The sequence below is a fragment of the Annulohypoxylon truncatum genome (assembly GCF_022578515.1).
Source record: "Annulohypoxylon truncatum strain CBS 140777 unplaced genomic scaffold F4807scaffold_27, whole genome shotgun sequence".
Classification (NCBI taxonomy): Eukaryota; Fungi; Ascomycota; class Sordariomycetes; order Xylariales; family Hypoxylaceae; genus Annulohypoxylon; species Annulohypoxylon truncatum.
Genome location: NW_025953813.1, coordinates 229084 through 253809, shown reverse-complemented (window position 1 = coordinate 253809; position 24726 = coordinate 229084). Strand labels below are relative to the sequence as shown.

General features: G+C 47.4%; 10 protein-coding genes across 10 annotated transcripts; 7 read left to right on the top strand and 3 right to left on the bottom strand.

Moving 5' to 3' along the window:
* Positions 1 to 33: 33 nt before the first annotated feature.
* On the bottom strand, positions 34 to 2067 carry F4807DRAFT_434686 (uncharacterized protein). Its single transcript, XM_047998822.1, has 5 exons — positions 1658 to 2067; positions 1360 to 1589; positions 1206 to 1310; positions 839 to 1128; positions 34 to 769 (listed from the first exon to the last, which is right to left on the bottom strand). Exons 1-5 carry the CDS (start codon positions 1997 to 1999, stop codon positions 744 to 746), a joined length of 993 nt encoding a protein of 330 aa, XP_047851988.1. The 5' UTR covers positions 2000 to 2067; the 3' UTR covers positions 34 to 743.
* A 2536-nt stretch (positions 2068 to 4603) lies between these two features.
* Positions 4604 to 5931, bottom strand: F4807DRAFT_434684 (uncharacterized protein). Its single transcript, XM_047998821.1, has one exon. The coding sequence runs from the start codon at positions 5737 to 5739 to the stop codon at positions 4696 to 4698; it is 1044 nt and encodes a 347-aa protein (XP_047851987.1). The 5' UTR covers positions 5740 to 5931; the 3' UTR covers positions 4604 to 4695.
* A 1168-nt stretch (positions 5932 to 7099) lies between these two features.
* On the top strand, positions 7100 to 7546 carry F4807DRAFT_469287 (glycoside hydrolase; the record flags this gene model as incomplete). Its single annotated transcript, XM_048002693.1, has 1 exon — positions 7100 to 7546. One exon carries the CDS (start codon positions 7100 to 7102, stop codon positions 7544 to 7546), a length of 447 nt encoding a protein of 148 aa, XP_047851986.1.
* Positions 7547 to 7874: 328 nt separating this feature from the next.
* On the top strand, positions 7875 to 8142 carry F4807DRAFT_178946 (uncharacterized protein). The gene has a single exon (XM_047993551.1). The coding sequence runs from the start codon at positions 7907 to 7909 to the stop codon at positions 8096 to 8098; it is 192 nt and encodes a 63-aa protein (XP_047851985.1). The 5' UTR covers positions 7875 to 7906; the 3' UTR covers positions 8099 to 8142.
* Positions 8143 to 9744: 1602 nt separating this feature from the next.
* Positions 9745 to 10692, top strand: F4807DRAFT_462617 (uncharacterized protein; the record flags this gene model as incomplete). The annotated part of the gene is made up of 1 exon (XM_048001855.1): positions 9745 to 10692. One exon carries the CDS (start codon positions 9745 to 9747, stop codon positions 10690 to 10692), a length of 948 nt encoding a protein of 315 aa, XP_047851984.1.
* A 2470-nt stretch (positions 10693 to 13162) lies between these two features.
* Positions 13163 to 15510, top strand: F4807DRAFT_434682 (Na(+)/H(+) antiporter 1). Its single transcript, XM_047998820.1, has 6 exons — positions 13163 to 13411; positions 13462 to 13530; positions 13590 to 13728; positions 13812 to 14376; positions 14440 to 14908; positions 14965 to 15510. Exons 1-6 carry the CDS (start codon positions 13363 to 13365, stop codon positions 15309 to 15311), a joined length of 1638 nt encoding a protein of 545 aa, XP_047851983.1. The 5' UTR covers positions 13163 to 13362; the 3' UTR covers positions 15312 to 15510.
* A 167-nt stretch (positions 15511 to 15677) lies between these two features.
* F4807DRAFT_178934 (uncharacterized protein) lies at positions 15678 to 17006 on the bottom strand. The gene is made up of 5 exons (XM_047993550.1): positions 16963 to 17006; positions 16858 to 16886; positions 16497 to 16800; positions 16023 to 16433; positions 15678 to 15949 (listed from the first exon to the last, which is right to left on the bottom strand). Exons 2-5 carry the CDS (start codon positions 16872 to 16874, stop codon positions 15722 to 15724), a joined length of 960 nt encoding a protein of 319 aa, XP_047851982.1. The 5' UTR covers positions 16875 to 16886; positions 16963 to 17006; the 3' UTR covers positions 15678 to 15721.
* Positions 17007 to 17570: 564 nt separating this feature from the next.
* F4807DRAFT_434677 (uncharacterized protein) lies at positions 17571 to 19141 on the top strand. Its single transcript, XM_047998819.1, has 4 exons — positions 17571 to 17972; positions 18020 to 18173; positions 18226 to 18895; positions 18976 to 19141. Exons 1-4 carry the CDS (start codon positions 17921 to 17923, stop codon positions 19039 to 19041), a joined length of 942 nt encoding a protein of 313 aa, XP_047851981.1. The 5' UTR covers positions 17571 to 17920; the 3' UTR covers positions 19042 to 19141.
* Positions 19142 to 19881: 740 nt separating this feature from the next.
* F4807DRAFT_462613 (uncharacterized protein) lies at positions 19882 to 21264 on the top strand (the record flags this gene model as incomplete). Its single annotated transcript, XM_048001854.1, has 1 exon — positions 19882 to 21264. The coding sequence occupies one exon, from the start codon at positions 19882 to 19884 to the stop codon at positions 21262 to 21264; it is 1383 nt and encodes a 460-aa protein (XP_047851980.1).
* A 1795-nt stretch (positions 21265 to 23059) lies between these two features.
* On the top strand, positions 23060 to 24581 carry F4807DRAFT_452834 (putative glucooligosaccharide oxidase; the record flags this gene model as incomplete). Its single annotated transcript, XM_048000379.1, has 2 exons — positions 23060 to 23629; positions 23703 to 24581. The coding sequence occupies 2 exons, from the start codon at positions 23060 to 23062 to the stop codon at positions 24579 to 24581; spliced, it is 1449 nt and encodes a 482-aa protein (XP_047851979.1).
* Positions 24582 to 24726: the final 145 nt, after the last annotated feature.

Sequence of the window (24726 nt, the reverse complement as noted above, 5' to 3'; positions counted from 1 at the left end):
GTATTCACTCTCGGATGGAATAAGGGAAACTTGGGGTTATGACCTAATAATATGTCTGGTTGGTTACTTCTTTAGAAGAAGCCTATCTACCATATCTCGTTGCTAACAGCTCGTCTACCAGTCCCCTATAAACCCTGATCATGATGACTTGATATGGCTCTCAAATGTCAAGACCATTGGTCGTGGGGCTGATCATATCGAATGGCCGAGACGAATTCTCTGGACAGTTCGACAAATTCGAGTCCTTTTAACATGAGTTCCTCGATGATTCGCCATACTAATGGGCTTCTACCATTAGCCTAATAAGGAATCACAATCCGAAGTCTGTCTAAGGATGAATAAAAACGCGTTATATCAAGAATAGGTGATTTATCTTGTACTGCGAAGTTAAGTCTGACCTAGTTGATACGTGATAAGTTGCCCACTATACGAGCAGCCCCTGACATCTTCACGAATCAGGAACCACCTGAAGACGGTAGAATAATACTCGGACCTTTCGAATCAGCTAAAAGAATTTGATTTAAAACTTAGAAGCTGAGCTCTAATGAAGGATAGCTACCACCGCTCTATTAGACTACGCCTCGGTGGCCCCTTTAAACGAAACACGCTCCTTCCAGCGTTGGTATATAGCAGTCTTGGGTTAACGAGGAGTACGAGCGCCGATAGGTCGGAACAGGAACACTTCGATTAACGATCCGATTGATCTCTTTTCCGTCCAACTCCTCCTTATCACTTCACAACGTTTACATGCCGGGGAGGGAAGTAAGCCCTAGAACACGGGGAGTTAGTTCGTGTTGACTTATTTTAACGATAGCACAGGGGGTATAGGGGCACTCACATCCGTCGATGTCCTCGTCGACCGTCTTCGGGACAGTGCACTGGTTCATCTGAGCGACGCCCTGCGACGCCAGCGGGTTTCCGTTCTCGCAGGCGTTGAACATGCACGGCGAGTCCATAGCCTTCTGGAGCGCGTCGCCCTTCCAGCCGAAGACGTAGTCGGCGTGGGTGCCGTAGCCCTTGTTGTCGCCGTAGCTGAGGGTGAACGGCTGCGAGCCGTCCGTGGGCCACATGCTGTTGAACTGGGTCGTGTCCCAGAGGGTCTCGTAGGCGACCTGGGGGACGCGGACGCTGTGTAGGAATTCCGTGTTATTACGTGTGATCTTTCGGGAGGAAACATGTATGCTTTGCACGGGATTAGAACTTACGGGTGCGACGCTGGGCAAGGACCGGAGTTCTGGAACGCGTCCTTGACGGTGTTGTACATGTGAGATTGGTGGTCGGGGCTGTCGAGATTCTTGCCATCCCAGCATCTATACATCGTTAGCAGATGGAAACGCGCTTTTAGACGGGTTTCCTTACGCAGGGAAGTGGTGAACAGTCATGATACCGCCGGCACATGGCTGGGTCGGGAAGTCGTCGAGTTCGGGGAATCGAGTGCCCTTGTTTTGCAGGCAGACGAATTTCAGGCCGGGGCCGAACTTGCTCGTCGATGTAGGTGTTCCGACTGTCATTCGGAAACCGGGCTTGAAGGCGGTGATCTTCTGGTTACCGTTCGACGAGAAGTCCTGTTGTGTGTAGTATATCGTCATCTAGAATGCGTTCCTGTTAGTTGATGTCCTGTGCTTCTCTTCTTAACTGGTGTGCAGCTAAGACGTACTCCTCCGTTGATACCGTTAGGCAGAGCGGTGTTCTGCATAATAGGGACTCTCTTGTAAGTTCCGTTCGGGTGCTTGAAAAACATGACGGCGGTCCAGTAGTTCGAGAAATCCTCAGAGAAGGTACACGTGGTGCATGTACCTTTGTCACCAATGTCGCCGGCCGCAGGATCCATCGACGCGTTGAAGGCATTACCACCGACGATCTGGTGAAGGTGAGCCGAGGGAACTACACCGGGCTCCACGAGAGGGTCGAGACGCTGGATGGTCAGAGTGGAACATCCGAATCGAAGCGCGGCCTGGGAAGGCACGGCTAGAGCCAAAGATAGAGCGAGCCACTTCATCTTCGCAGTTTCGAGATAATAAGAATCAGCGATGTGTTTGACGACGACACCTTTGTCGACGAACGAGCAGCGCGGGGCCCGTAGGCCTCACATATGTATTTTCGCGATGCCTGCGCCCTCCCCCCTGACTTGGAAATTTGCCGGCTGCCGGCCACCCAGAACAGGCTCCCGATAGATTATAGGATCGTCATATCTCATTCGGACGTCGACATTTTTCCGCCTTGTCCAATTTAGGCTGGCATCGAAGGCTCCAATGCGGGAGGACCGCCCCCGCATTTCTAATATTGGTTATTCTCTATATTGCCTTGGCATCGAGTGAAACGCTGACGCATCTTAAAGTTATTGTGAGATCTGGCATAACCATCTGTATCAACGAGCATGTGGTGAATTAACGTCGGGACTATTCACGGCGAAACATGATAGTCGTTGACCCTAGTACGTCATCGGGCCAATTTACAGCGAGTCGCTGGGAAACTCTCCAATCGAATGTAATAGAAAGGGTTTAGGAAAAGCTGTCTCGTCGTGGGGGACAGTAGGACCGAAGTCACCTTCATTCAATCTACACGTGGATTTCGCGACAGCCTTACGGACTACTGCCTAGACCGATTGAAGCCGGCAATGGTTGCTTTAGAAGAATTACACATATACCAAACAGGGGTTTTCGTGCCGATCTTGGCTAGACCATTCCTATATGACTAGAATTCCAAATCATAAGTCTTTCTACTGAGTTCTCCTTTATTACAAAGATGTTCTACAACATCATAGATTGTCTAATCTTCTAGAGGACACCGTATCATCTGGAAGCAAAGACGGGCATCAACAACAGAGATCAAGCTGACTCCTGGAAGCGGTAGCCTGCCAATATTACAAGAATTGAGATATGCGTGCACTAAGGTTAATATTGATAACGAAGAGTTACTCGGTAGTAAGATAGGGATTTGACACGGTTTACATTTCAATATCCCGTGAAAAGTCTGACCTCATAGATCTTAACGAATCAATAATACATCGAAGGAGAATTGTCGAGAAAATTCTTCGGTGAAGTCATGGTGGCGGCAACGACCATAGGGTAGCCTAAACGCGAGGCCGTATTCTAGAATTCCAAATATAACAGGTGTCTTAGGTAATTAACGAAGGAATTGATGATATGATATGAAGATCAATTGCAGACCGACTTGTACGTCGCTATGTGAAGCGCTGGATATCTCCTATTACAATATCGGGACAGAGTGTATCGTTGGAATAATACGATATAGTCCGATTCGTTCACGAAATCAAGTAGAATGACATGACACATTCTCGAGTGTAAAATTTAACATCTAAGTGCCATGAAACATATCTTATATCATCAACCAGAGGGTTTATATTCTACGCCCTACATCACGTCAATTTCCACCCACCAACCCCTTTTTCTATTACCCCTGGAGACTTCTTTCTTTTCTTTCGTACGTTAGTCATATTATATTCGATGAGACTTGACAAGAAGAATTCAATCTGAATATTCCCGAGGCGGAACATGTCAGAGATGGAATTATGAACGTGCTCAGTTAATACTTTCTTTTATTTCAGGAGCCGTCACTCCCACTTCAAGGCACCCAGTAATCCATAAACGATAGTTATACCAAAACTTTAAATACTAGCATTACTGCTTACTAGATATATTGAAGACGAATGAACCGTCACGAGATTCGTATGCGGCTCTTTGAGTCCTTAAAGAGTGGTGTCAATCGTGAGATTTCGCCAGGTATTACATGAGAATATTTCCATGGGCGCAGAAATTGTTCTTTCACCTTACAGGCAACGCTTATTTAAGGCAATGTACTTGGACACGAAACACTTCGAGCGAGCTCACCATTGGAATCAGATATAACCCTAACCAGTGTTAAACCATTGGCTTTACCTCTTCCATGTCTTTGTGTAGAACAGCAATCGAAGACCTTAACAACGTCTCATCTCGTCGTACCTCATCAGATTATGAAATGCTACTTTGTTCGGTCCTAGCTGACAAACTAGGCTATTCCTAATCGGCGTAATGCCCGGAGCTAATGTAAGTAATGGTACCCACGACGAATGAAACCCCAACCCGGGAGATACCCGCATGCCCCATCTAGACGGGATACTACGGGGATGTAACGTCAACTTTACCGAACCCACGACGACTAGATCAAATCAAATGCAACGGCGGTCTTCATTAGGAGCTAACGAAAATATAGGTAGTCAGAAGCTTATGAGAACTCTTCTCTCTGCAGGTTTCGTATGTTAGCGAAAATACACGGAGAAACTCAGGCGGCACCGCCCCTTCTATTTCCCCACTGGCCCTCGCTTATTGAAGTCCTTGATTTCTGGATGGGGCTTGTTGTTTTGGGGACATTGCTGGCGCCATCATGAATACAGGGTTGTTCCGACATGAAGGAAGTGCTGAAGAGTCAGTAGATGTCGTCTAGATTCTCATCGACGAAGCGATGAGTCTTACTACATGCCGAATTCATTGATGGCAACAAGCCATTAGAGTCTAGATGGACCTTTTGAAATCAACCCCCTACCCACATCATGTTCACATAATCTTTACCCTGTATAGGTTACGTAAACGTAGAGAATACATTAGCAATCATTATTTTCATTATTGGAACCAACTTCACTGCGGACGTGCTAAAAAGATATACCCCCCAAGTTCCCTAAGACGACAAAATTGAACTCTACACTCCGTCACTTCCGGTATAGTCTATTTCTCCACAACCCGACTGCACCCAGAGACCCTGCATCGGGAAGACATTAGATTGAGTCTGGTACGAGAAGATGAAATCGCATGAAGGGCCTCCTGCCGGATCGGCAACGTATAACAGACCGCAAAAGCCCGATATTCCCGCCATCATGCCGGCGCATCCTTTGTTGTCCTGGCATAGCTGGCAGCAGGTGCTCGGGTCGTTGAACTTATCGTCCTGGATGTAGATTACGGAGCTGTTCGCCGCATATTTTCCAGATACTAGCCCGTGGTCATCGACGCCCGATATCACGTTCGTCGGCGCGCACTTGGCCGCGAACGTAGTCGTAGTCGTAGCCTCGCATGCCGTGCTGATGGTAGTGGCGCTGGCGGCTGGAGTGTATGAGGTGGTGGTGCTCGTGATCGTCGACGCGTAGACTGTATTATTAAAGAAATACGTCGATGTGACAGTCGTCGTGATAGCTTGTACCGTGCTTGTCGGCGTGGTCGTCTGAGTGGTCACGCCAGACGTTGCCGTGGGTTGGAGGATGGTAAACCACGTCACTCCGGTGGCGCAGACCACCTGCGAGGGATAAGAAGTCGGGATCGTGGTGACTTGGCCGGAGATGGGCGTGTAGCTACCACTGTACTCGGTCACGGTCGAGGGAGTCACGTCGTTGGTACACACTGTCTCTGGTACAGTTGCGGTGGCGACGATGATCTGAGACACGGACCAGGAGGTGGTCGGAGGAAGAGTCTTCGTAGAGTCGGTCAATACCCAGGTGGTTGACGTAAGTACCGTCGTCGTGACAGGATCGGCCGTGACCGTGACGGTCGACGGGACCGTCACCTCCGAGTTCGTGATGATTGATGATACGGTGCTCGTCGTGGTAGATCTAGGAAGGGAAAGGGGAACGGAACCTCCACTCCCCGACACGGTCGAACATGCACCTTCGGTCTTGAAGGAGTAATTGGTACTGGTGGAAGCCCGCACTAAAGAGCCTGACGCGGCAAGGACGGAAACTATGCGGCGAAACATCGTGGGCCAACGATTACTCTGTATCTACGACTTTCGGGTAGCGACAAGATCTCATCACGTCATAAGAGAAGATCAGGAGGCACCGCTCTTATTTATATGAGCCATCGCTCTTCCCCATCGTAACGTAGCCACGATCCAGGTCTAGTTACCTTCTACATAGGGCTGCGGCAGTGGAAGTAAGCAAAGAGTGACTGCGCCGCATTATTGATCCATCAGTAAGATTCTCACGATGAGTAAGGTACCGGGTATAACTTTGTCAGCCGGGACGCAAGAATGAATGCCCATTTTAGGGACGCTCCAAGAGGAAACGGACAGGCCCAGAATCTCCTGATCTGCTGAATCGATCGCGGCATACACGTCCGAACCAAAATTACATCCTGCGCCGAGTGTTTATTCGGAGAAGGAATAGGCAGGAGGGATTTCGGGTCGCCTATTGCGGAATGGTACATCATAATAAAGCCGAAGCATCTGACCAGGCTCCTTACCATATTAGGGAGATCAATCGATGTCATCAGGGATGAGAATCCTAAGGCACCTGATCTCACAATTTTCCGATTAATTTCATATTCAATGCATCTTAACAACCTTATTTCAACCTGTAAAGTTAGATGACATCCAAACCTTCGTCCTAAATATCTAGGGGCGGGAGCCTCGTCTGTTAAGTTGGTAGATAATATACACTCATTTTTCAGACCGGTATGCGCTATATTTACAAGGCTCCTCCCGCTAATGTCCCCCTATAATATCGTGAGCTACAGCGCATGTTTACTAAGCAGCGGAAGCGGTATCACGTGATCACCTTTGTCAGGGGCTGTTAGGTAAGCCTATATTCCATACCGATTCAGATAACCTCGTAACTACCTACTTGGACACGCTCTATAAGCTCCTAATAATCTTAATATATATCCTCCTAAATACCTTTTCTTTCTCCTTTTTTTGGATGGGTTCATATGATTTCCTCCTTCTAATTTCCCCTATTCGTGGTTTTCCTTTCCCCAGGAGATAAAGACGGATGGCGCGGTTGATGATAATAACCTTTTGACACAACAACCATGACACTCATCACCCTCGTCAATCTCTGTTTTAAGTTGTAGGAAATGTCTCCCTGTGATAGCAACCCCATAACGCTGTTATGTCCATTCTTCGCTACCCAAAACAATGCATTTCTTCCTTGGTTGTCTGTAGATTCGCAATTGCTACCCGCCTCAAGTAAGAGTTCAATGTTCGTCTAGTGACGACTTAATTCCCATCTCTCTAAATTTTATATTAGATCTCGGTTGCCGATTGGAGCCTTCTATCAATGTGCCTCAACTTCGTCGCCGAACTTCCACAAGGAATTGGCGGGCCACTATCACCTAAGATGGATCACCTCGTGTGCTTCTTACCTGGGTTGATTACCATGGGTGCCACAAGAGGCCATACCCAATCCACAGCACGCACATGGCCTAGTTGGGACGATAAGAAGGAGGATCAGATCCAACTCACACGCGATCTAATGAAGACATGCTGGGGGGTGTATGTCGTGACTAAGACGGGGCTTGCGCCTGAAATCGCGTGGTTTCATGCCAATGAGGACGATCTACACCCAGCGTCCGGCGATCGGCTTCTGGCGTCCACCAAACACTCATTGGCGTCGTGGAAGAAAGATTATATCGTTAAACCATCGGATGCACATAACCTGCAACGACCGAAGACGGTGGAGAATCTGTTCATGATGTGGCGTGTCACCGAAGGTCCCCTCTATCGTGAACGGGGCTGGAAGATATTCAATGCCTTCGAGAGGCACACCAAGCTGAGCCAAGAGTAGGGTTACGATTCTGTCAACGATGTAAACGCCATTCCACCACCTCAGAGGGATAATATGGAGAGCTTTTGGCTGGTAGGTCATGACAACATCCAACATTGTACCCGTTGGGCGTCTTCTTCTTCTAAGATCCAAGCTTACATTATATGCTTTTCCAGGCAGAAACTCTCGAGTATCTTTATCTTTTATTCAGTCCCAATGACTTCATTCCTCTTACTGAAGTTATATTCAACACAGAGGCACATATTTTCCCAGTCATTGATAAGGTGAAGTGGCAGACGGGATGAGATAAAAGTGATTGGTAAGACTTGAACCTTTAAAAGGAAACAAGCGCTAGAATATAGGGCCATCGGGATCATAGGGATGATCCATAACATCTTCGCAGCCGGAACTGCGCGAAACCCTAGGGCTGCAAACATTCATACGATCAATCACGCCCGGGCTACAACCATCATTGGAAGATCAAGAACATACACGGATGATTTGCTAGAAAAGATAAGTAGAAAGAATTATCAAACGTTCTCGAATGGGCATCTCATAAGGAAAAATCCGTAACAAAGGGCAACACAATTACTATAGTAACAGGGCTAAAAATGCCGCGGTGATTGCCCACAGTGTCTAAAAGAGATGGGGTACCGGATTGGCTAGAGCTAACTAGCTATGAGGACGAGGTGATGCATGTCAAGTACGCTATTGGCGTCCATGGAGCACTCATGGGACTAGATAAGTGGGTATCGATAGCCGGGTTGCCATGGTGCAAATATTTTTCCCTGAAGGCCTCAGGTATAATGATTAGGTAATCCGAGGCAATAAACCTAAGAGGTTCTGGCGAATTGCTTACCATACCAAATCTATCCCAAAGAAAGCCGAGGAGAAGAGGAGAGTTGAGGAGAGGGAGAGGGAGAGGGACCCAGACACCATGGAGGCCTAAAGGAAGGAATCAATGCCAGAGTTTTGCCTGAGTTTAAAAGGAGTATTGTGTAGTGTTTCTTCTAGTGATAAAGATCTTGGAGGCCTGGTAGGATCGGTGTTTGGCTTATGGGAGGCCTGTTATCAGCTGGTCTTGGGTACCTAGGCAGAGTAGGCAACAGGCTCTTCTTGTATGTAAACTATGTTCTTGGATATGGACGAGAGGGTGAGGGCGGCCAAAAACTCATCGAGTAACAACGTCGTTATTCCATTACACGTTCTTTCACATCGTGATAAACATCAAAATGGATTTACAGATGGTCTCATGTATTGTGCCACTATTACAGGTCGACGAACATAGGTAGCATTAGGGCTCTGTTGATATGTGTAATGCGAAGGACGTTCAGCAAACATAGCTGCTTAACCCAAAAGAAGCTACTCAGTCGCGTCACCAGAAAGTCGTTTGAGTAGAATATGTTAGATATAAAATCGAGAGCTGCCTATAGGTACAAATAAAGTGGTACCTAGGGCGGCGGCAGTGTCTCCTTCCAAGGTCGTGTATGGAGTGTTTCCTATCAATTTGAGGCTATGAGCTCCGTAAGGCTCGTGGCCTCAAGGCTTATCAGGATATCCTACTAAGACCCTCCGTGCTACTTAGATTATATAAGTGAAAATGGGATGTTATCATAAGGAGACCGCTGTCAACGTTTTGTGCAAGCCATTGGCGTCCTTCACAGATTTGTTGTTTGACGTAGATTGATTACATCTACCGTTTAGCCTCTCACGTAACGAAACTGGCGAAAGTACGATAGAAACGTAGGATAGAACAGTATCAGGCACCGTAACTTGATGCCTTGGGAACTGGCGTCAGGCAGCAACTATGATTCCTACAGTGCTAACAGTCATTGACAGCTGCCTACGGGTGGCACTAGCAGCTAGCAGCTGTCAAGTGGGTCCGACTGGTAACCACCCAAGCCCGTCACCAGCGCAACCGTGAATAGCTTCACAGCAACCGCCATTGCCAATGCCCCACCCATACGCCTATGGAAGGGTATAAATACTTGGGGCCCCCGGGCCTTGGGAACTGAATTCTGATCCTTCCTCCAACCAAAAACAACTTCCACTTCACTTAATGGTAAGTTCAACCCTTCACTTTTTCTTCTTGAGGGTTACTAACTTCTTCACAGATAATTATTGAGACTCTATTCTAGACCCGAATTTATTACTCAATTCCATTCTCAATTAATTATTTGCCATCAATTAATTTCTTTTACCTCTTTACTCCATTCTCAATGGCTGCCGCTCAAGCTGTGCTTGGCTGTGCCGAGCTCCTTGACCTCATCCTTCGAGACGTCCCGTCTCATCAGCTTCCGATACTTCAATGCGTATCGCGCTTCTGGCAGGCTGTCATCACCGAGACACCTGTCCACCGAAGAAGCATATTCCTCGACTCGCCGCTTCCCGTCGAGTGCCCAGTGGCGGAGCGTTATGTGAAGAACAGCCTCGTGGCATTCCAACTTCCCACGCTGTTCGCCATGACGTTCCGCCACAGCCAAGGCATTTGGCGGTACCGTCATGAGCACATCCCTCAAGAAGTGATCCCCATGCGAATCGCCTCTGCTGTCCGCAACGGTCAAGGGCCGGCGTGGATGGCGGGCCGATCGCAGTGGGATCAAATGCATGTAGCTCTGCCGGCGATCACTTCCCTTCGCTGGGAAATCACTCGCGACGACCGCGCAAACACTGATTACCTAGACGTGTTACCCTGCGCCGTCGCCGAGCTGAAGTTCCCGCGGGGACTCCGCGTGGGCGAGGTCTGGGACCTCACCACTGCGATGAGAGGCGTGGTCAAGATGATGTGGCCCGAGGTTAAGCCCTCCCGCATCCGCGCGCCTCTGACAAACTACAGTGCCGAGTATCAGTGGCGTGCTGACTCGTACTATGCCGCGAACCGTTCGCGTACGCTGATCATTCAGCAGTACGTGACGGACGAGGACGCGCACTTGGGTGATGTTCCAGTCGGTGTAGAATCCGACGATGAAGAACACCCCAACCGCGATTCCCTCTACTCCGGCTTGCCGTTCGATGTCATATTCGACGGCCATCAGATTCCTGTACCGAAGGTTTCTGTCCTCGAGGACGCACAGGATGACGCGGTCATCCCGTGGGTCTACACCGAGGTAAATGGCGGAGAGGTCGATCGTTTGACGGCTCTTGCCCAGACGCCCTCCGTCATTTAACGTGGTACCTACCACGAAACACGTGAGTCCTGACCTATTGTTTCGATGCAAGGCGTTATGACTGACTGGTTCATAGGAGGCATGGGCTTTTGCCCCCTCAATGAAGATGTTTCTTGCTTTCTTTTTAGGTCAAACATGTAAGGCCTAAGGAGACACAGATGTCAGCACCGTCTGATATCATAAACTTCTTCTCTTCTTTTAGCTGAGGAAGCCGGTGACTTACCTAGGTCACTGGTGGAGGCCCGTCGTCGGAAACCCCGGCGGCGGACCAGGACGATAGCCGTGCACCTTTGCGTGGTGTCCTGGATAAGTAATCCTTGTTTCGGTCCGCAGGGCTGATACAGGGATGAAACTAAGACACGGCTCATGGTATTGTAACGTATTCTCTTATATATATACCTATATACCTCTTTCCATTCCCTATAAGATTTGACCCGACAGCATAGTCTTATTTAATACCCATCTCGACCAAGTATTTTGAGCTTATGTAAGCAAACACTCAGGTACCTAGGTAGGTAATGGATAGGTATGAAGCCATTGATGTCAACATCATGTTGCTGAGTTACGACACTTTCTGGGCTGCTTGTATTCTTATCGCGTGTTTGCATGTTTTATCGCTGTTGCCCAGGTAGTTTGCGTTGAAATAAGCATCCTGTTGCCGCGTCGCGCATGTGCTGAGCTGTCAAAGGGCCTTACATAATCTGCATACTATCCCCTAGGTAACTCACTTAGGCAACTTACACGCGGTTTGGCAGGCGACACATGCAGATTATATAATACGTGGGATAGCCAAGCACGCAATCTAATCCACAATATTAGCGTTCATACTCCATTTTTCTGATGCTTCTCTGCATAGTTTGCTACAATTATGTTTGGGCTTTTAGTGAATATTGTCAATGCAATAATTGGGTAGGTATATTTGGGTGTTAAAGCTTTACCTGAATTCCTTCGTGGCCACTGAATCCGCGTAACGCACCGAGGCCTGATTTTGCGCGTGCGACGCACATGATATATTAGAGAATACTCTAGATTTTGGAGTTAGTCCATCGAGACAACATTCCCTAGGATAGGGGCGAATCTTAATCGCATGATGTCACAGTGCAAGAAGCTGGTGAAATACGTCATTAAGAGGTTGGTGTTCGGAATGCGGCAGAGGCAGTGGGAGTTGTGGATTGATCTGAATAACAAACATCTCATATGTTGAAGGTCAAAGGAGTTAACGGAAACAAAGGGAGGACAAGTATAGCTCGTATGACGATGCACAGCAACGGAGGGAATGGTCCTACCAACTCCTTGCTCTAGATGGTATTGACTGGGGCGAACCCTATGGCACGGGATCAGCGGTGTAATAGGTTGGTAGATTTCTTCACCTCTCAACTTGATAAAAAAGCTTCAATTGCGACCGCGTTGGACCGTGTCATGTGCTTAACTAACCCCTACATCACTTGATCCACATCCAGAGCCTACATAGCACATGTAAGTTACCTAGATAGGTAATACAGGGGATGGTCTGGTGCACAGTCTAGTACAGTAATATTAGCACATTGAATAACACATGGACTATTTATTCTGGCATATCGGCTGAGTCGAGAAGCATTGGCACTTGCCTGCCAGTTTATGGGTATGCGAGAGGCTGCGAAAGGCTCCATATCACCGTGATATGACCGACATTCTTTAGGGAAAAGGATTGATTGGCCTTATTGCTGCTTAAGAGAGGCGTGTAGGATCTTAGACGACATAGCCGATCAAGTTTCAACGCCCAGTCCTTCGTGAAATGGTGTATAAACTTGTTATTCTCTGTAGGGCAGCATAGTGTGTTACAAGATTGGAAGACGGTTACTGTTCTAGATCCTCGGGATCAGTCTCTCCACAAATCATTATCTTCCTTCTGGCGAATTAACAAGTTAATGTCGGTCTTCGTGTTTGACTTCTGACTGATTCGGGTTGAAACGTGCACAATTGTCTAGATCGCGAGTTATACACGCTCTGTGGCACAGTCGGCATTTTGTATACTATCGACATTTACGGCTACCAGGCTCTCAATTATGACACTTCCGCGTCTGGGATACCATGGTTGGGTGCAACAATGGCCCGTCGTTGGTCCAATCCATACCCCTGTCACACTTGACTCGTCAGCTATCCGTTCCCTGTGATGCGGTAACTTGGTACCCATAAATGATAATTCGAAAGCCACACCGGTCAGTGATGAAGTGCTATGAGGCGACTTCCCTCCCGGGATTTTGAGCCGGTTGGATTTTGGCCGTTGATGTCTAAGGGCGGCTTAGACAGATGTCTTAGACAAGCGGGAGGGAGCATGCGGGTATGTATTCATCGGGTCGTTGCGAAAAGCTTAGATGTTCCGTAGGCCAGACATTGTGGCTGAAAAAAATAAAACTATCAGGGGGAACCATTCCTGGATCTGGAATGGATCGCAATATGATTGCCAAGCCGGAGATTTCATTGACTTACACTCACGTTATCCCTGTCAACACAATATTGATCTACACGTAAATCAATATCTCATTCTAACTCGGGGGTCCCTATTTCAATGTATTTCCTTGGCATCTCCCCGTTACTCTTCTCGATGTTTTCCAGCGTTCGAGTCCAGAAGAGCGTCCCGGACTCTTCCCTGACACGCAAGTATTCTGCCATCTTGCCACGCCTCTCACGATGCCGACCCTTGATCTTAGCGAGTTGAACATCGTTGTTTCCGTTCTTGGTAAGCCACGAAGAGGATGTCCATGAGATAACCATACTGACTGTGCAAAGGTGCATTCATAGTATTATTTGGCCTGGTTGCCGTTAAAATAAAAGGCGTTTGGTATCTTGGGGAAGCTTGTTAGTGCGATCCTCTGAAAGACCTTTATAGTCGCCTGCTAACTGAGCCGTGTCGATAGTGCCGGCAGTCTTTATTGGCATGATCTTGGGTCCTATAGCGGCCAAGTTTCTAGATGCCAAGCGATGGGGCTCAGCCGCTCCGGACCAACAAGATGCCATAACTCTTGGCGTGATGCGGGTGATGATTGGTATTCAACTGTCAGTTCACGAGTGGCTATAGCATGAGACATGCTTCCAACTTTAGGATAGCCAAGTAACTGACTCGGCCTTGGCCACTATAGGGTTATCGCTGGATACCAACTACCCGCTAGGTATATCCACTTGCGCTACAAGGAGTTAATAGTATGCCTCGTTCCTATCATGGCATTGATGTGGCTGGCAACGTCGGTTTGCGTGCTTGCGACAATTCCCAAGGTCTCGTTGCTGGCAACCCTTGTCATCGGAGCTTGCGTCACATCTACGGATCCGATCCTGTCGCAGGCCGTAGCCAAGGGACCTTTCGCTGACAAGTATGTGCCTCGACCTCTCCGAGAGATTATTTCCGCCGAGGCCGGCGCCAATGATGGCTTCGCTTCACCATTTCTCATGCTTGCTGTCAACCTTCTGCGCCTGACAGAGAACCGCCAACCAACTCTTGTCGAGCGTGGTAGAGGCGTTGGCGAAGATACCAAAGATGTTGGCGTTGCCCTAGGGAACTGGGCCATAGAAACCCTCATTTACATTGTTCTTTTGGCTACTGTTTACGGCGCGGTTACCGGTTACTGCGCTAGAATGGGGGTCAGGTTCTCGTTGTCTCGGAGATGGATCGATACAGAAAGCTATCTTCTGTTCCCGACAGCATTAGCTGTAAGTTCCGTCCAAGCAATATGCTACTCTTTCTTTTCCTTCCAAAACTAATCTTGTGTAAAGCTCTTTATTGTTGGCACTTGCGGGGCTCTCGGCACTAGCGATCTTCTTGCTTGTTTTGTCGCGGGCTGCGCATTGAACTGGGACGGGGAATTCCTCGCGGAAACGGAACGCCGCCACGACGAGGTGAACTCGTGCATCGACGTTATGCTTAATTTCGGCGGCTTCATGTATGTCGGCATCGCCATACCTTGGCAGGATTTCAACCAGCCTGACACCACCGGGATCACTTACGCTCGCCTATTTGGTCTTGGCCTCCTTGTTCTGCTCTTTCGCCGAGTCCCTGCTTTGCTTCTCACGTACAAGATGATGCCAAATGTGGTCAAGGACTGGAAGGAAGCAGTATTCATGGGATATTTCGGCCCAATAGGTGTTGGAGCCGTATATTACCTCCAGCACACTAGACTCCTATTTCCTAAAGAAGACACGGCTAGTGCGAACGAGCGTGCATTGCTCGATGCAATAACCCCAGGTTCGTGTAATCCGTTTCATATATCTCTTAACTCCGCTAACTACCAATTCTATTAGTGGTATATTTCCTCGTGCTATTCTCAATCGTGGTTCACGGGCTGTCCATTCCTATCTTGAGTGCAATATACAAGTACTGCAACGTCCGGACAATCACAGAAGACGCCGTTGAAATCAGACGAAGGAGCATATATATGCCCACTCCGCCGAACGCCATGAGAGGCGACCAGGACACATTCATAGTGTACAATCGGTTTTTTCGCCCACTCGTAAATATGGGGACACTGCCAATTTCGCGGCCCCGCACCCGTAGCGACAACGACAGTATCTCGACGGTAGGAGACGAAGACAAGAAACGCGTGCGGTCAGTTAGGATAAGCCATGTGGAATCTAGCAGAGGAGTTTGAATTTTGGCAGGATTTTATTTTTGTTTTTGTTTTTGTTTGGAAAGGGAGGCCTGCTGAATTTTACCATGGTCAGGAGACGCGATTGCACTCTTGAATGAAATTATGAGGCCAACCTGGACAGTTACCTACCTACCTACATTGGCTAATGTAGTCTGTTAAACTTTTCATTGTGTTTTTTGGTTGACTTCTATAAAGAACGTACAAACCCTATCACTAGAGCTATAATGTCACTTTGTCTTTTATTCGGGCCTCACATGATAATTTCATATGCATCTCCATCTGACAGGGAATTATGGCAAGTCTCCTAAGCTCTAGATCATCTGGATAGGTGGAAACGTACTGTAGAAAGAAATTGAATTATGATTAAGAGGAATAGATCCGGTGTACTATATATAGATATTGCTGCTTACCTATGATTTATAAGTAAGCTTGCGGAACTCGACGTCTTTCCTAAAAGTCCAAGAGAATCCATCGGCAGACATGCTTTTATAGCCCAAGACCCCTTCAATGAATGATAGGACAATCATCGGTGACACAAAGAAATGGGGGTTTCGATCCCCGACGGACATCGTCAAGCGGTCGTAAATAGGTCCTAGACCAAATGGTGATTGGTGTAACTTGATGGCTACCGCAGGTGGCTGCACGAATTAGTCACCAATGAAGTCTCAAATAGGTCATAGCTTGATAGGGAGATGACGAGGAAGTACTTACACGCGGCGTTTGCTGAGGAATGGTTTTACACCATTTCGTCAGATAATCTGCTAATAATTCTAAAGTCGGACTGTGACTACACTGTATCTCAACTTTGTCATTTCCCGCGTTGTAAACAGCAAGGTGATATGGCGGTTTGAGGAGCAGTTGGTCTGGGCGCGGCAGAATGCTAATATCCGGAAATGCCTCGGCAGGTTGACGTGGCTCTGTGGGATCTGAATTGTTGTTCGCATCCTCTGCGGATAAGTCTGCCCAGTCCTCCATGGATATTTGTCTCTCGTCGAAACATCGTAGGAGCTTGGTCTTGAAATGCGGTTGTAATTCATTTAGTGGTGGCATTACACCCATAGGAAGCTTAACGTGAAGTCCTGCCTCTTTGCTGGACCAAAGGACTTCTGCTTCTCTCGAGACCTAGTTTCATAATTTGTCAGAGCTATTTCTTCCTTCGTTTTATGGATACGTTTTACCCCTTACCCCTATGAATAGCCTCAGGCAGCTATTACAGCGCTCCAATAAAGTATCGGTCCATTCTGGATCGACTTCGCCGTCCAATATCTCTCGTAGTCCGCCGAGAAATGCCTGGACACCTGCAGCAACTGAAGGGACTAATGTAGATTTATCTGGGTAATCGTCATCTAGCTCGATAGCAAGAAATTCCCACGTAACCACAATCGCAACATCAATCCCGAGAAGTTCCCTTACAGCGGACCGGGCCGTCTGGACGGGCGTATTGGCATCTTCCCAATGTTCTCGAATCCCGTGTCTTACACGAAGGGGCCTTCTATGTAGTTAGAATATGATGTTTTCAACGTGGAAATCATGCACAACTTCTTACAATCTTGGAGATGACATTGTGAAACAAAACTTTTAAGATAACCTTGTGTTAATATCAGACCCTTACTAACTTGAGGAAATGTGATCTTATCTATCATCGACATACGGAGGAGAGTATAACTGCCTATGTTGCTCATTATCCATCGTATTAAGTAATGTTGTCCTGCAGTCGGGGCTGTGCACGAGGCAATTCGCAGCAGTTGATTATGAGTAATTCTCAGCCCCTGAATGGATTGTCACTAGTGAATTGTTCTAAGCTGTGATTGGGCACAGACGGAAGATTGCAAGTATCAGCCAATTAAATTCGAGGGCGCTCGCCCAATACGGCAACTTTAAGCTTGGCTCCACCTGTAACCCCTCCCCCTATTTTCCCTGTTGCCAAGCCTAGCTGAAATCCCAGTGGGGTTAATCGCCATCCCACTTTTGCACTCCAGGCATCTTAAAACTTCTTTCATTCATATGTATTTACCTACATCTAGTATATCATGATCCTTCTTACTAGGGAATTACCTTAAATGGTACTAGTCAAGCATCGGTTGAAAGTAGCCGCTCTTTTGGTATTGCTCTTTAGACTCAGACGTTACGATTGCGGCTGAGTACCGAGGAGCTATTGTAGTGTAGAAGGCTAACAGCGCACTTGGCTAACCAACTAGAGACGTTTAGACGATGGAGTCATTTCCGCATCGGAGCCAGCCCTAGTCGCCTGGGTAAGTTGTTCGCCTAAAAGCCTCAGGGTTGAATGCAAGGTTGACAAGTTCCGCAGTTTTTGTTCAAAAATGTTGACATGCGATGACGAAGATTCTATACTATCTACCATTAGTATGCGTTAGCTCAAGGCACTCCTTCAATTGAACGGGTGCCTAGTCGAATTCCGAATTGAATATCGATTATACTAGTGGTAGTTTACCATAACGGGCAAAAGGAGTGGCAATGGAATGTCGTACTCGTCGGATACTTAAAGATATCTTAATCCCCAATTGAAGTTGTCTTCACATTCATACAAGCCTCAAGTCTCTATCACAATTTACACAAAGATTCCCTAAGATATTAATATCATCTTCACGATGTCTCGACTACCGCCCGTTGAAAAGCTGCCCCTTGCTCTGCGCAAGAATAGTGAGTCAAAAATCTTAACATCTAAGCATAGATGCTGACACAAACAGTTCGTGACGCATGGGATAATAAGAAGTCAGGGTTTGAGCAGCAGCTATCAGATACTCTTACTGTCCCTTGGACCATAGAAATCAATCCCAACCAACTATACGCCTATGCTGAAGAGGGTTACGCGAAGGAATCTCTGGGCGACTGTATCTCTAGGTAGGTGTTGGACCAAGACATCCATTTTGACTTTTATGCTTACTCTAGTAAGCTATATCAATGGGGCGACAGACAAGCTCAAGGACTATGTGAGCAATGCTGGTGAAGAAGGCTTGAAGGAGCTAAATTCCATCTGCCATGCCCACGTCATCACAATGGACTTAGACGACGAGAAACGCTTCACATATTGCGGCGTAGACGTTCATGATGGCAAACTGCGCATCTTATTCGCGCCGGGTCGCCTAGGTGCCAACATCGACGACGCACTTAGCCGCGATGTCCTTCTCAAGGCTCTCAACGAGGCTCCTGCACCTAACTCTGAAGAAGCGGCAACGTTGAGCTTTACGGCGCGGAAGGGTATCCGCGATGAGTACGACAACAGAGCTGAAGAAATTCGGGCGCAAATTGGAGAAATCCTAGAGAAGCCTGACATCAAACTGAACCCCAACTTTGAGGATACATTCGAGAAATTACAGCAGGAAAGCAAGGCGAACACCGAGTTCCGATCCGATTGGGAGAGCAACCTGGGATCCTTTACCAGATTCTATTGGGAGGGGTTGGTCAACCAGCTGAAATACCAGAAGTTTGACCAGGATGATTTGCTGCGCGAGGGCTTCCATGAGGCTGTGGATAAGGGTGAGATCGCGTTCAGGATTGTTGAGAAGCTCAAGTATAATTCCTACTGCGAGTGCGACATCGAAGACGGAGTTTTATACTTACAGGTAAATCCCCGACCTTTCCCTTGGTCATTGTTGTCAAGCAGTGCCTTGCTGTAATCAATCAGACGCTGACATGTAGGCAGTGCACGAGCAAAACCTGGGGAAGCAATATCGATGATGCTGCCCAGGGGCTTCTGGATCGATTGTAAGTCTGACAGGCCTATCAAAGCGTGATAGATAAGAGTAGCTAGGATTCTAGCCTATGCCTTTTCTAGAACATATCTAGTTTATTTATATTATATGCCGTCCTACTTACCTGCGTTCCAAGAAATATTCCATGCATTAAGTGCCTAATAAACTTACGCGCGTTCCCCAGGTGCCATCGCAGCCCTCCGCCAAGTATACAGAGCTTGGTTATATAGTTGAGTATATCCAATTGTTGAAGGCCGCCGATCATATCCCCCTAACCGAGGGGGCGTCCTGGAGCATTTCATCCTTATGATAGGTCGCTTTTCCGTGCACAAGTGCACAGGTTGAAAGTGGATACGGTGAGCGTGATATATGATTCAAAGACATCATGATTTAATGGATGGTTATAGTTTCGATGGCTCAACCCTTCTTCAACGATAACTGTTGGAGGGAGTAAATAATGTTGTATTTCTTAAGTTTAAACTCTCGTCTAAAACATGAGCAAGTTTCTACTTAAACCCTTTGATCACGTAACCACTCCCACATAACCAATCACGACACAATAACCCTTCGTAAACTCAAGGCAATGGCACGCCCGCTTGGCGCAAACTTATTCCAGTCTAAGCTCGCTGAGATAAGAAATGGTAGCCTCTGCGAAATCATCAACTTAAAAGCAGGCAAGACCCCGTAAGAAAGAGTTACCGTCTGCAAGCCGAAACTTTGTCAAAGGCAGGAATGTATAGTAAAAAGCTAGAAACATCCACTAGGGAAAAGCCGTTCGTGGGAGTCTGTAAATATAAACAATCGAGTCTCAGAGAGCTGCGCATTTGACCTTTTTGATTTCACAACATCAAAGCACCATGGATTTCGAAGAAGTCCCGCCGATGTCGCCTAACTTGTCAGGTCCTGCTGGACCTATCCCCACACGAACTTCCAGCAAGCGTGCGTTAGAAGCTTGGCCAACTGAAAAGCTCAGCACGAAGAAGTCCGATCTCAGTCTACAAATAGAAAAGAGGAAAATGAATCTGAAGCCCCGTTCTTCATTTGATTCAGAGTATTGGTCATCGCATCTTGAAGTTCTAGAGATGGAGAAAGAGTTGCACGAATACAACAGTATATTGACGTATAGAGAACACGAGAAGGGATCTAATTCGAAACTCCCATATAATGAATGGCTACGGTCCCTGGATATTGGCTTTGAGCTCGGCCGGAAACGGAGAGCAATAGACCTGAAGCTGTCAGCGGCTAAATCTCAGACAGCCCGCTTAGCCACACAGCATCCGATCCTCGAGTCGTGGATCAAACTATTTTTCGGTGCGGCTTCGTACGGTCCCAGGGATAACCAAGCGCAAAGCCGAATGCGCGCTGAAATGATGGAGAAATACCACGCAGAGAAACCGGAGGAAGACTCTGTCTGGGAGCCAGTCTGTGGTGCTTGGCTGAGAAGTGACTGGGTGCACGCAGCGCACCTTTACCCCTCCAAATCGATTGAGCATATAGATATCATCTTTGGAAAAGGGGCCAAGGACGAGATTATGACGGCGATGAATGGCCTGTTTTTGTGCCCCGATATCGAGAAAATACTCGAATTGGGATATATTGCGATCGTGCCAGACGTTCGTCTGGAGGCGGACTCCAATGAGGACCCCATCACTGACCTGGAGACGAGGCGGAAATACGTCCAAGAATGGGAGAGTACGAATCCGAAGGAATATAAGGTCATAATACTTGACCGTAATGGGCTCGAGAAGAGGATACGGGGTGTGTTGAAATACCCACAAGTCTACAATATCAAATCGGTCGAAGACTTAGACGGCCGACGCCTGAAGTTCATTACGGACTTCCGCCCTGGCGCCCGCTATATGTGGTGGGCCTTTCTCAACTCGGTAGTAAATTCATCCTACCGCAATAAAGCCACGAGAGGAATTGGGGTAGATAAGGAAGTAGAACTTGGCAATAGATACTGGGGAACGAGAGGTAGATATATCAAAAGAGACCAGTTGTTAGGTTTCGTGGAGCATCTTGGGCAGGACATCGAGAGCATTTCGAGTTCCTCGATAATGGAACACGGTATTGATGAGGAAGAGGGTGAAGAGAAGCCGAATACGGCAGCTGTTGTAGTGATCGCGGATACTATAATCCGCCAGGCAAGCTCTAATCTATCACGTCTTGGTATAGAAAACTCGGATGAAGAGAGTGATGACGACGAGGAGGAGTGGGGTGGAAATGAAGAAAGCGAATAAATGAAGAACAGCGACACCACGAAGCAGTGAATACTCGCCCTTGGCGCTATCGATATGACGTCCTTCTCTTCTGTCTCCATTGTTTCAGTGATATATGATAATATGGCTGTTTGAGACGTCTTACGCACTTGGAGGTATAGGCCTGGCTGAACACGAAAGCTTAGACAGCATAGGCGAGAGTTCATGGTATTTTAGTGCGTTAGTAGTAGCTATGAAATCAAAGATGGGGTCGTCAACATTTAATATGTCTTTCCCCCCGATGAAGCATCCTTACCCAGCCGATGGTGAGCTTCAATCTCCAGATTGTCGGGTCGCTGTTACCTAAGTGGAATCCCTGGGAGGTGCAACTCTGTTTGTACTTTGCTGTAGGAAATCTTAATCGTCCTAGGTTCAATTCTAGAGTCTTCATACTCAATGAAGGATACTCAATGGAGGAATTCATAATCATAGCCTGAAATAGCTTTTTTAATAAGAAAAGAGAAAGGGAGAAGTATGGATATACCGATAATAACTTGATTTGCTATGTACTGCTTGGAAAAACCGGTGGATTCTCATAGTCATCACCGTAATCCTGACTGGCGGTGTCCTCGTTGGTGGGGTTTCGTATTGGATGATGAGGCGATATAACGCGAGACATTTCATAGAATTGAAGCACGGGCGAATGAACAATGGATGCCCATACTCCAAGATTAGAGAGATGGAAACATGAGAAGTTGCTGGAGGAAAATCAATTATTGGTCTGGGTGGTGAACCGAACTGTGCCGGTGATAATGTCTTTGTCACTATGGGAACGTACACGGGAAGGAGATACCTTCGTTAACTTGGTAGCAAAATAACCCAAGGGGAGGAAATATAACAGTCATTTAAATTCCCAGAGCTATCACGTTCAAGGGAACAAGGATAGAAGATATGAGGCTGCAACAATCATATCATTACCTAAAGAGTCGCATCCCATTCCTGAACCACGCAAAGTACCTATACAGGAGTTATGGTTATACCTACCGAATTAGAGGGTTCGTCAATTGGTCGGTATGTGAGTCGAAGGTAAATTAGAGGCAAATACAGGAAGTAAGTAGGGTGGGATAAGGTAACTACTAGGTAGTTTAATCCAAACGTGTCTATAAGGTAACTTCAAATTAACAATTAATACATACCTACGTGTTTCCTTTTCAAGAGATAATGTTCCCTCGTACGAAGCGATCTACTCCATCGGAAGGCGCGCTTTGAAATTTGTATTACCCATCATCATTTCACCAAGATAGGCGAGAGATACCCACACATGCTTAAAATGCTTACCTACTTACACCTCTTCTCTTCCGTCTCATAGCATCTATCCACATAGATATCCACATCTATTGAATTGTTAGTATCAATTAACCAAATATTCCGATATGGGCCAATGAGAAGTCACCTATTAACCCCTAAATGGAGTGTGCCTACCTTGAGTCGTCGGCATCGAGTTGCTGATTACATACAATAGACGGGTCTATTGATATTGTTTGGCACCTACCTAGCCCGTTCCTTTAGTTCATGAAAGGACGTTTGCTAGGTCTCAACCCAGTGACAAAAGCATTGGCCCTACTACGATCAACGTGACTCATGTTTATCAGACGGAAAAGGCGACAAAATGGCAACTAGAATTCACGCATACCCAGCCGGTTTTCCTTTACTCTCAACCGTGATATTTTTCTCATGCATTGACAAACTTCATCTTTGGCCAAACTCACTCCATCACAATCTTTGTTCACCAAACTTGCTTTTGATCAATTAGATGGACCGTGTAGAAGCTCCTAGGATGGCATCTGTTGACCTTGTATCTGTGTTGAAACAGCTCACAGATACAGGTGTTCCTTTCAAGAGCGCTTTTGACCCCGACTGGGCCGAGTATTCCACACCCTACAATATCCGCCTTCCTTTTACACCTGCAGTCATCGTTATCCCTCAAGCCCTATGGCAAATCGAGAGCGCCCTTGCCTGTGCGCGCGAACATGGACTCAAAGTCCAAGCGCGGTCCGGTGGACACTCGTACGCCTCCCATAGTATCGGAGGAGTAGACGGCGCGATGGTGATGGACATGAGACGATTCCAGTACAAAGACACTGGAGGTGACCCAGTCGTAGTTGACACCGGTGTGCGGATCGGCAATATAGCTAAGGCCATCTACGAGGACTTCGACCAGAAGCGAGCTCTCCCCCATGGCACTTGCGCGGGAGTCGGTTTAGGCGGTCATCTCACACATGGCGGATTTGGCATGTTCTCGCGTGCTTGGGGTCTTGCGATGGACCGTATCGAGGGGATGAAGGTGATCACGGCGGACGGCAAGTGCATCTTCTGTGACCAGAATGAGAATGGAGACCTATTTTACGTAGGTTTCCCAAATCTACTGAATCGGTACTTTAGATGGAATATCTTTGCTAACAGTAGACCCCCCAAATAAGGCTATGAGAGGCGCAGGTGACTCGTTCGGAATAGTCAAGTCGTTCTATCTCGACCCGGTACCAGCACCGGAATCCGTTCTACACTGGGCAGTCAACATTAATGATGTGACAAAGAGCATTAAGAGCGCCGTGAACGCGTTTAGGCATATTCAGAAGTTTGTTCACGATGCTTCCGTGGTCGACCGCCAGTTGGGACTACAGATATCCCTTTCCTGGGACCACTTCTCAGTGGATGGAACCTATTTGGGACCCCGTGAAACCTTGGAGAACGAGATCCTGCCGGCGCTGATGGGCAAAATCCCAGAGGAAAAGAGATCGCTGGTTACGGAGTACGATTGGCTTGCGTCGATCAAAAGTTTCAATCAAGGACAAGACATTGTAACTGACGAATCGGTTGTGTACCGAGAACATGTCAACTTCTTCGCCAAGAGTGTCGTGGTGCCTGAGCCAGGGTTCACTTTAAAGGCGATGCAGAGCTTCTTCGAGTTCCTCTTCAATGAAGGATCGCGTGCCCCCATCGGTTATTTTATCCTGTTCGACTTGTACGGCGGCAATGATAGTCAGATCAATAAGAAGGATATTGACTTCTCCGCATTCGCGCATCGAGATGCATGCTGGGTCATCCAGCTACACGGCTTCGTCAACAATGACATAGTGTTCCCGCAGGAGGGTATCGAGTTCATCCAAGGGCTTGCTGACTCCATTACGTCGAACCTCAAGAAATGCGGCGCGTACTCGAACTACACCGACCCTAGCCTGACCCGAGAGGAAGCCCACAAGCTGTACTTTGGGGACACGAGCAAGATCCTTTGGAAGCTGAAGAAGAAGTGGGATCCCGACAATCTTTTCGCGAACCCTCAGTCAATTTTACCGGATTGAGTTGCCGTGCGCAACTACATAGATTTCGTATCATCATCTTTAGCAAGGCGTCAAGGTATCTGGTATCCGACTATATTGCGAGCGCGACATTGATGACTTGATGACATGACGACGAAGGATATGAGTGGGTTGGGGGAGTCAATGT

Excerpts from the sequence above, each read along its gene's own strand:
- F4807DRAFT_434686 (XM_047998822.1), bottom strand. The coding sequence starts at position 1,999 with ATGAAGTGGCTCGCTCTATCTTTGGCTCTAGCCGTGCCTTCCCAGGCC. Across the intron at positions 1,590-1,657 it reads CTAACGGTATCAACGGAGGA|ATGACGATATACTACACACA; the intron begins GTACGTCTTAGC and ends AACGCATTCTAG. Across the intron at positions 1,311-1,359 it reads ACTGTTCACCACTTCCCTGC|ATGCTGGGATGGCAAGAATC; the intron begins GTAAGGAAACCC and ends AACGATGTATAG.
- F4807DRAFT_434684 (XM_047998821.1), bottom strand. The coding sequence starts at position 5,739 with ATGTTTCGCCGCATAGTTTCCGTCCTTGCCGCGTCAGGCTCTTTAGTG.
- F4807DRAFT_178946 (XM_047993551.1), top strand. The coding sequence starts at position 7,907 with ATGATCCATAACATCTTCGCAGCCGGAACTGCGCGAAACCCTAGGGCT.
- F4807DRAFT_434682 (XM_047998820.1), top strand. The coding sequence starts at position 13,363 with ATGCCGACCCTTGATCTTAGCGAGTTGAACATCGTTGTTTCCGTTCTT. Across the intron at positions 13,729-13,811 it reads GTGATGATTGGTATTCAACT|GGTTATCGCTGGATACCAAC; the intron begins GTCAGTTCACGA and ends TGGCCACTATAG. Across the intron at positions 14,377-14,439 it reads TGTTCCCGACAGCATTAGCT|CTCTTTATTGTTGGCACTTG; the intron begins GTAAGTTCCGTC and ends TCTTGTGTAAAG.
- F4807DRAFT_178934 (XM_047993550.1), bottom strand. Across the intron at positions 16,434-16,496 it reads GCCTGAGGCTATTCATAGGG|GTCTCGAGAGAAGCAGAAGT; the intron begins GTAAGGGGTAAA and ends TTATGAAACTAG. Across the intron at positions 15,950-16,022 it reads TTCCTCAGCAAACGCCGCGT|CCACCTGCGGTAGCCATCAA; the intron begins GTAAGTACTTCC and ends TAATTCGTGCAG.
- F4807DRAFT_434677 (XM_047998819.1), top strand. The coding sequence starts at position 17,921 with ATGTCTCGACTACCGCCCGTTGAAAAGCTGCCCCTTGCTCTGCGCAAG. Across the intron at positions 17,973-18,019 it reads CCTTGCTCTGCGCAAGAATA|TTCGTGACGCATGGGATAAT; the intron begins GTGAGTCAAAAA and ends TGACACAAACAG. Across the intron at positions 18,896-18,975 it reads ACGGAGTTTTATACTTACAG|TGCACGAGCAAAACCTGGGG; the intron begins GTAAATCCCCGA and ends ACATGTAGGCAG.